We start from the raw sequence: 9,450 nt of genomic DNA on the forward strand, positions 1-9,450 counted from the left end.
AGTTTATTGCACAGAAAAAACACTATGGGTGAGAATTACAATTTTGCAATTACCGAAAAGTCCTTAATAAAAGACCATAAACAAATGCTTTCTATACACAAATGTTCAGCTGCAATCCATTTGAGCATAGCCAAAAGCTCTGTCAGGCTGAGTGCACCCAAAGAACACCTGAGCATACACCATTCCTTTATTTCTACCGCTGTCTGTTGCAACCATCCAACAGTGCAGCTCCAGTTACACTGCATGTTGTGTCATACCCCACTGCTCCCATGACTGTGTCACAGCCCTCAATAAATAGCCTTGCACTGCGCATCCATCATACCCATAACTATAACTACAGATGGAAGGCATGACAGCTCTCCAAAATTGAAGTTAAAACTTTTTTTATTTTTTGATAAGTTTGGTTGTAAGTACGTATCTGATGCTTGAAAAGGGGCTGTGATGTCATTATTGATAGCTGAATGTGTCAATTGGTGTTCTAGCCATCTTGCTACTCCCAACTGGATCAGACGGGTGTACATCTGGGAACTCGATACTGCACCTCCACATCCTGACTGCTACTGTGCCAAATCCAAAAGCACAAGATGGCAGAGCCCCTGTCTGGGATATTTTGGCTTCATTTTTGTACAGTGGGAGGAAGTGGAGATGCATCATTCATCTTTGTATACAGTCTATAGTCATACCCAATAGCTCCCATAATGTCAAAACACCATGTCCTAGCCTTCATTTGATGGCCTTGCTCTACAGTAGGTACTGGAAATACTTAAACAATTGGCTTTGAAAAAGTTTTATGAGAGAATTTATTCAATATATTTGTTAGACCTCAAGTATACACACAATGTGCTTTGGTGAGAAACACTGAATGTAAGCAAAACTTTTGTTTGCTTACAAGAAAACTTCACAAAGCACATTTAAGTTTACAGTGAAATCATCAATCAAAAATCATAGCAATAACAGCAATGACATCAGTGTGTTTTTATTGCTCTTTATTTCTAGTTCCAAGTGCTAAAGGGCACACATGATATGGTAATGGGTGTGAGGTAATACATTCTTCAGATATACGGTCTCCATCTCCCTTGGCACAAACACCATGTAGTGCCGCATGAGGTGTTGGTGCTGACACACCCCTATCCCTTTCCTGAATATAACTAAAAAGGCCTTCAGGCAGAAATATAAGCAATGCTGAAAACAACAATGAAAAAAAAATCCCACTGTGACTGATATTCCTACTGTTGTATCAAAGTGTGTATCACAAGTCAGCCCAAGCCCATTGGCACTATGCAATCCTGCACAGACTATTTCATGATAAATGAGTTTTCCAGATCCGGGCCAATGTCTTCATCAAATAAAGCACAAAAAAAAAGAAACACTGAGAGGGTAATGTGATAGGGCAGTGCTGTTAAGAAATTCATTGGAAATCCACTGCCACTACTTGACCTTATGTTTTGTGGAACGTGAATGAATAATCAATTCTATAAGTTACTTTTATTACAATATTATAAGATCTTCACTACATGATAAAGATCAGCATTTCAGTATATTTTAAAACTGACCAACCTTCAAACATAATACATTCAAATAGAGCTGCCCCCAGTTTGTATCATCAGTCAAAGATCTCTCAGTCGACTGACATAGCTTTAAGTCGAGCAGTCTTTTTTGTTTTAGCCAGTCAGAGTATGGTATACTTATGGAGATGTTTTGGTCCCCAGATTTTCTTGCTGAGTGAGCGCTCCTCACTGTCATGCTGTTCTTTGGTACAGGCAGCTCCGTACAAAGCACAGAGGAGAAGAGGCTCTGTCCCGTAAGTGCTCATTTATGCTCAACATTAGATAGGTAGATGGAGACGGATGAAACCTTCTGTCCATACTCTTCATTCATTTTGTCCATATTTGTGCACGTTTTCTGAAAGCTTACGGATATGGACAAAACCAAGCAGTACCACCGGACATCGTGGAGGCAGTGTAGCGCAGTTAAAGTGAGATACAACCGTAGGAGACGATGAAGAAATTTAAATAATGGCAGCACTGAACGAATTGGTAATATATATAATAATATATAGTAATACATAGCGAAAAAAGTTAAAAGATTTCTCCGACCACATGTCAAGATGTATTTAATGACTGCACAGACCACTGCGGTTTGCAATGCTGCCTCCATTTAAAGGTACAATAATATGACCTCCTCCACAGTCGCCTCGTTTATTGTTGTGTGAAACTTTTAACTCTGCCTTCAGGTGTCATCTATTGGCTGTATCTATGCAATCATAAAGGAAGCATGTAAGTATGAGGGTAGTGATGTTTACAATGTTTAAAATGGATGTATCTATTTTCATACATAAAGGGAGTATAAATGAGCCTTGAGGAACCTCAGTCAGGTTTAAACTTTATACAAAACAATGAAGTGTGTATAAGTGAAACTGAATGTAATACTGTAAAATCTTGAATAAGCTCCTCTGAATGTGCTAGAAGCTTTGGCCACAAGAAACATATGCAAAAACCCATTAGAATCTTGGAAGTTACAAGATCCTCCTCCCTAGCATGACACCAGTCCCTAAACACGCTCCACTTGCTACTGTACTGTAACCGAGTGGAGAAGGACTGCAAAGCTTGCAAAGTGTCCACAACCTCTCTGTCTAGGCCAAATACCTCCAAAAGCTGCCGCTCAAGAGCTATACATGAACCTGTGTTTTATTGAAAAAGTTAGGTTGCACATTTAGTTAAGCTCCTCCAGGATGGCACATCCATATGTGTGACATTTGCTGTGTCTCCCAGCGCAGTCTCAAGAGCATGGAGGAGACACCAGCCATTACACAAGGAGAGCTGGACAGGGCAGTAGAAAGGCATGAGAGGTGAGCCCCAAACTACATTAACTGTCTGTTGTGTTCTGTAGTTTAATATTTATAAATAATTGTTTAATAACTTTGTTTTTTTGTTGTTGATAAAATGTGTTTATGAATGCTATATGTTAAAGAGGGCTTCCAGTTACAACAGTAAATGCTTTTGTGATGATACTGGTTGATAATTTGTCTTAGTGTCAGTGTTGAGCTCACCATGTTATCTGTGACTTTGCCTGCTTGACTGAAGCTTCATAAGAAATCACTGGTGCAACTTGTTGCCACCAAGTTGGCTGTGGGAGACCTAAAAGCATCCTGCTGTTACCAGCATGAGCAGCTGGTTGGAGCCAGGAAGTGTCGGTTTGCGCCTCTTTCATCAGACAATGTGATAAAGGACACAACTCCACAGGCCTCATTCGGTGGGAAATTAACATGCTGTGCACACGTGGGTATGACTACCACAGTTTGTTCAAAATGACATCAGCAAATGAGGTGGAGTCAACTTTTCTGCAATGGTTAGTTACATTTTCAAACTAATTTGAACCCTACAAATGGTACTTAGAGTTTTATCTGCATTACTTTCAACATTTTGAATACCGGTATTGACAGAATTCTCCATATAAAATGTATGTGTGTAGTGTAATGTACAGAGATATCATTTGGTTTCAGTCATTTATTAAACACATTTTTGATCTGTCATAATACTTTTATTCTCATGGAAGAATTGCATTTTGAATTTTAAGCTGTTTTCTAAACATCAAAATGTTTTAATCAAAAAACACAATAATAGATCATTTTCCAGAAGCATTCAGCTTGTAGAGACAGTACTGAGATGACAGCCAGTGACAATAATCCACAAGTTAATACTTAGGGCCACACACAGCACTTGCAGCTGTCTTCGAAGACAGTACCAATTCCACACATCCTTATATAGGTTCGGCCACCTGCACACACATAGAAGCTGGTCTTGTCAGCTGGGTTGGGGTACATGCCATCAGGCTTGTCTTTGCAGAAGCCACGTCCTGGGATAGGGATGTTAGTCTTAGTGGACGGAGCATTGGTGGTACCACTGGGTCTGGGGGTTGTTTTGGAAACTGGTCTAGTAGTGGTAGAAGCAGGTTTGGGGGTTGTGCGCGTGGCTGATGCTGTGGTAGTCACACCAGGTCTCTTAGTTGTGGTTGGACGTGGAGGTGTATCTGTGAGAGATGAAAGAAACAGAAAGACATTATATCAAAAGGAGCATTTTTAAGCATATGGCTTCTATAAAGTGTAATGCTGGGTTCACACTACACGATATAAGCCCGATTATAGCCTGATGTGGCGTCGTACAGCGTCAGCTGGGATCGTGAATGACATGAGTGTCGTACATGATAATCCATTGTTTCATCTCGTGTACTTTGTCATAGTAGACGACAACTGATGCCACATCTAGGATGCCTCATGATGTCCCAACAGAAAGTCTAGCATGTTTGATTTTATTTTTGTCTTTCATGACTTCTCCTGTCAAAGCCATCATTCTGACCAATAGAAACACAGAGCAATCTGCTGCCGTGGACAACTGTATGACAACAACACCCCAGCCTTTTAGATAGGGTGACCATATTTTGATTTCCAAAAAAGAGGACACTCGGCCGGTCACGACATAGCCTACTTAAATGATACGCGCAGTTTACTCAAAGATGTCTTATAATTTTAATATATTTAAAATTTATATGTATGGATAGAAAATTCAGTTATATCACAAAATAATATCTCTCAAAGACAGAAATTCAGATAGGCCCCTATAGGGGACACATACACACACTAGAGTGTGGCGATCTGAGCCCGACGGTACCCAACTGGTCGGGCGGGTTTGGTCAAAAATGTAGCTATAAATTGTATTCGGGCTCGGGTCGGATTCGGTCAGCTTTCAGTGAAAATGTAGTGTAAAAATAAATAAAATCCTATTGTCTGTCCTGTTTATTGCTTGGGCACTGTTATTTACGTGACAACACCTTAACATAACACACACAGACACACAGTGGCTGTTTGTTTCTACCTCTCTCCTCTCTGGAAGTCTCGGACCTCCAGCTGCCCGCCTCTGCCTTGATTAAACGCTGAAAATAAAATAAAAGAGGGAGACAGGTGTCTCCTATTTTATCTTATTTTGTTTTATGTCTCCCTCTCCTCTCGTTGGAAGCGTCGGACCTCCCACCTCCCGCTCCCGTCTCAAACACAGAGGTCTCCCTCTCCGCAGCTGAGCACCCACGGCGCACGCCCGGCCTGTTAAATAGCCTGTAACCACTGTGTGACACAAACTCAGTGCTTTGGTCATTAAATAATGTCGGGCTCGGTTCGGGTTCGGACATGTCCGGGCAAAAGAGGACGTTTGGTCAGCCTATTTTAGATATTTCCTCTGGGGATGTTACCAGGACAAAGTTAGCATCAAGCTAGCAAAGAATGTTAATTCTTCATAATGGAGAAGGATATAATTCACAGATAGTGGTGGGGCTTTTACTTAACACAACTGCAGAGGGTACCAGCTTCATTTGAAACAGACTACAATAGAAATGGAACTTTATTTATATTTTAAATTTCCTCTGTATTTTACTATTTTTATATTTAATCTGCTCCTGTTTGCCTTTTTAAAGTTAATACATTGCGCTGTCATTTCAGACTCAACACTTTATCAGTTTATAATTAAACACCCCTTATAATTTCAGTTGAGAGAATCCCTTCATTTTATGAAAAGACTTTTATTGTGAAACAGTTGCAGGAAGTTGTTGTGGAGGATTCAGTGACTTGCACAGTTTTTCATGCGGCACTTCAAAAGTAGCTCCTGCTTTCTGATGGCACTTTTTACATTACTACAATAACATTTCAGGTGGGACATGAACACCCTCTGTGACTGAATAAAAATAGGACAAGAATATTATGATGACATCATGCACGTCATGAAAGGGGACCAGGGATGATTGGTCGTGGACCAACCTGTAGTCAGTCATGTCCATTGGCCAAATCACGGCAAAATTTTATGACTCCTCAGTCACCCAATCTGACATAGTGACTGCCAGAATGGACAAAAATGTTGTGTAGTCTGAGACCGGAATAACACAGTCATTCCAAAAAAACCTGCCAAGAACTGTGCATGATAAATTGACAAGCTTGGAATACACTGGTTTATAAAAAAGATGAGAAGCAAGACTTGCCAACATCAACGAGTTTGCGCAGATGGGACAGCAGAGGATGGCTTCCCTCTCCACAGAACTCTCCTTTAAAGTCATCCAGATCCAAGGCCCACACAAAGACACCACCATACTTCATTTCCTTCATGTACTGGACCTGTGGATTAAATAAGACGACAAGTCAACCAAAAAGTAAGAAAGAAATCTATATAATACCACCCTGCAGACCAACCCTAAATCTGTAATCCTTGTGTATTAATGTGCCACCTACCTTGATCTCATAGCTCTCCTTGTTGTCAAATCCCACCCACTCATTGTTCTTGCTGGCATAGGGAACTTTCTGGTCATCAATCCACCCAACAGTGGCGCCCTTCAGGAAGGTACAGACCTGAAAGACGATGAAATGTCACTGGGTTGTTCCACGGTCCATCCATTCTTCTTGTGTTAGTAGCATTTAATTTTGTTCAGACTTTACCTCATAGTAGGACCAGAATCCTGCTTCACGTGTAAATGGTCCAGCTGATGCAGCACCACTAGCTGGGGCTCCAACACCAGTGTTTGATGATGCCAGACGGAAGGTACGACCATAAGTAGCAAATCCCATCATCAGCTTCTCCACTGGGGTGCCTTTGTCTCTCCAGTATTTCATGGCAAAGTCCTAAAATAGAAACGGAAGGATGAATGGCAAACATGAAGCCTGTAGCAACTGACAGTACTTGTCAGTGTTCAAAGAATGTTCTGGGGATTTATTATTGTACTTCTATAACGAGGGGCTTGTGAGAAATGAACCAGCAGAGTTCAACTTCTAATAAAAGTCAAGCCTCAACCTTGCTGGATCTTAAATTTCCCATAATGCAACCAACTATATTTTTATCATAAACACTCTTCTTGCCTACATGGTAAATGCCCAGATTTTTTTTTTTTAACTCCACATGCTTTTTTTTTTTAATTTCTACTCTCCAATCCCAAGCTTAGACACTATGACACTGGTTGAGTTACCCTGTAAAGGGTATTGAACCAACTTGATGTAAGTATTCCTGCATTAGTCATGTCATAATAATCCATTTTCAACAATGTTTGGGGCTCCACACAGCACAAATAAGTATCTTACAGTGTTAAAGTAGATGAGGTCACCCTTGTCCTGTGAGCCACGATACAGAGGGCTGTTGTGTCCAGTGGCTCGCTCCCAGGCTCCATGGAAGTCATAGGTCATGATATTGATGAAGTCCAGATGTCTGAAATGGATATGAAAATACTAATTAAGATGAGCTACTGAGCCACCATACTATATCATCAAAAACATAGATTGATTTAAAATTATAGCATTTAAAAAAAAAAAAAAAATCTGCAGTACTTGGCAATCTCAGCAATCTCATATCCGGCATCAATGGTTCCCTTTCCAGCAGACACTGCAGCAGTCAGCATGAGCTGAGGTTTGCCGGTGGCCTTGGCCTCAGCTGCATAGGCTTCAACAAGTTCCTGCAAATTACGACAACTGATAAGAGACATTCTAAAATATAGTGTTATCAGTGCAATATACATCAGTTCCCAATGGCTCATGAGTTTATAACAAGTGTATTGCACTCATGAGCAATACAAAGGAATTCCATCACCCCTCTCCCAGACCCGACAAAGTCTAAAGCCATTGCTTAATACTCCTGTTTGTTGACTACGATGTACATTTTGAACTCGATAATGCATGGCATTCATTTTAATTTGGCATGTTGTGGAGACTGGAATGGGGGGCTGTGGTGCTCACATCACACCCCTAGAACTCTCACACTTTTATAATCACTGTTTCATCACTTATTCATGACACACCTTGCAGAGCAGACTGAACCTCATCTTGTCCACTGGAGGACTTCCACGAGATCCAGGGTACTCCCAGTCCAGATCCAGACCATCAAATCCATGAGTCCTCAGGAATTTGATGGAAGACTGGATGAATGTCTGACGGTTGGCTGGAGTGGACACCATGATGGAGAACCTGAGGAGATTTGTTTAATGTTAAATAGGACTTAACAGCATTACCCTGAAATACATCAGAGCTTGATTATGAATTTGACATACCTCATGGAATGTTTGTAAAGGAGCATATATTAGATGAGGAGTATATATTAGATAATGAAAGCAGAAACTTACTGAGTTGAGCCAAAGTTCCATCCACCAACAGCCAGTAAGGTCTTCAGACCGGGGTTCCTTTAAAAGATACAAGTGGCTTGATATGATTTGCTGAATGCAGAAGATTTAAGATGGCAAAGGTTTGTTTATCATACACAGTGTTTGTAGTTAAACTGGGATTTTTAAATTTCAAATTTCACACACTGAACACAAGCTGGAATATGTGGGGGGAATATTTCATAGAGTGGGAAAACAAGTTCTTACTTGCTCTTCAGGCCATTGAAGGTCTTGTACAGGGTCTCGTCATTCCATTCATAAGTAACCAATTCATTCTTGTTGTTGATGATGGAGAAAGCATAGATCAGATGGGTGCACAGGAAGGGATCCACATTTTGGGGTGTGTATTTCCCATTTCCAGGTCTGTACTGGGACCAGTTGGTGAAGTAGCACACCATCTGGGAGGCAGTTGCTGGATATCAGTGGAAGCAAATTTGTGGTCAGCATTACACAAAATCTCTCTTTTTTTTTTTTGACATATTGCTCTGTCAGTGTCAGTACAAACTTCCATGTATATTTGTATGACTATGTCATGGGTTTTACCCAAGTGTAGCTTACCCAGCTGGCACATCACCAGGCACAAGCCTAAGAGAGGTACAAATAAGAGAATGGATTGCATGCACACATAAAACTTAATGTGTCATGTTATTAAGGCATTATGGAAAGCACTGAGGCTTGGTGACTGTTTACCTGCTAGAATAGTGAGCTTGGTCATCTTGATTTCAAAGCTCACAACTTCAACTTCTTCTTTTTACTAGTATAAATAAACAGATTTGTCAAGGATAAAAGAAAAGTCATACAAAATTATATGATTAAAAAATAATATGATTGCATATTCTTTGGGATTTCTGAGATGGCACTAATGCACAAATTGACCATAACTATTATAAATTCAAAACATAAAGCCCATGAAACAATTTTGAGTTGGTGCACAATAACTCCACTAATGTAAACCATCATAGTTTTTTCTGGGATCTTTGTGTACCTATTTTAAACAATCAATATCAATCAAAGTTCTATTAGTTTCCCCTTAAGATTTCACTGTTTCATGTTGTTACAGCAATTAATAACAGCCTGTACCATGTTCTTAAAAATGTAATTTAACTAAATGAAGGTCTTATTAATATATTGGCTTAAACTCTATTGTGCAGACTTGGTGCACTTTCCCTGTCACAGGCCATAAACCCTATAGTTTATCTTTCACATTTTGAAGCCAGCCGTAACACAACTGCAACACTTTGTCCCAATTTACAGGAAGTGCTGTGTATACAATTG

The 9,450-nt window shown here is 40.2% G+C and overlaps 1 protein-coding gene across 1 annotated transcript; it reads right to left on the reverse strand.

Moving 5' to 3' along the window:
* Positions 1-3,544: 3,544 nt before the first annotated feature.
* On the reverse strand, positions 3,545-8,984 carry LOC126386026 (acidic mammalian chitinase-like). Its single transcript, XM_050038108.1, has 11 exons — positions 8,866-8,984; positions 8,734-8,760; positions 8,383-8,587; positions 8,140-8,196; positions 7,819-7,984; positions 7,352-7,476; positions 7,109-7,232; positions 6,473-6,655; positions 6,269-6,385; positions 6,022-6,154; positions 3,545-4,029 (listed from the first exon to the last, which is right to left on the reverse strand). Exons 1-11 carry the CDS (start codon positions 8,888-8,890, stop codon positions 3,701-3,703), a joined length of 1,491 nt encoding a protein of 496 aa, XP_049894065.1. The 5' UTR covers positions 8,891-8,984; the 3' UTR covers positions 3,545-3,700.
* Between the last annotated feature and the right edge of the window lie 466 nt (positions 8,985-9,450).

Source organism: Epinephelus moara, chromosome 24 (assembly GCF_006386435.1).
Source record: "Epinephelus moara isolate mb chromosome 24, YSFRI_EMoa_1.0, whole genome shotgun sequence".
Lineage (NCBI taxonomy): Eukaryota > Metazoa > Chordata > Actinopteri > Perciformes > Serranidae > Epinephelus > Epinephelus moara.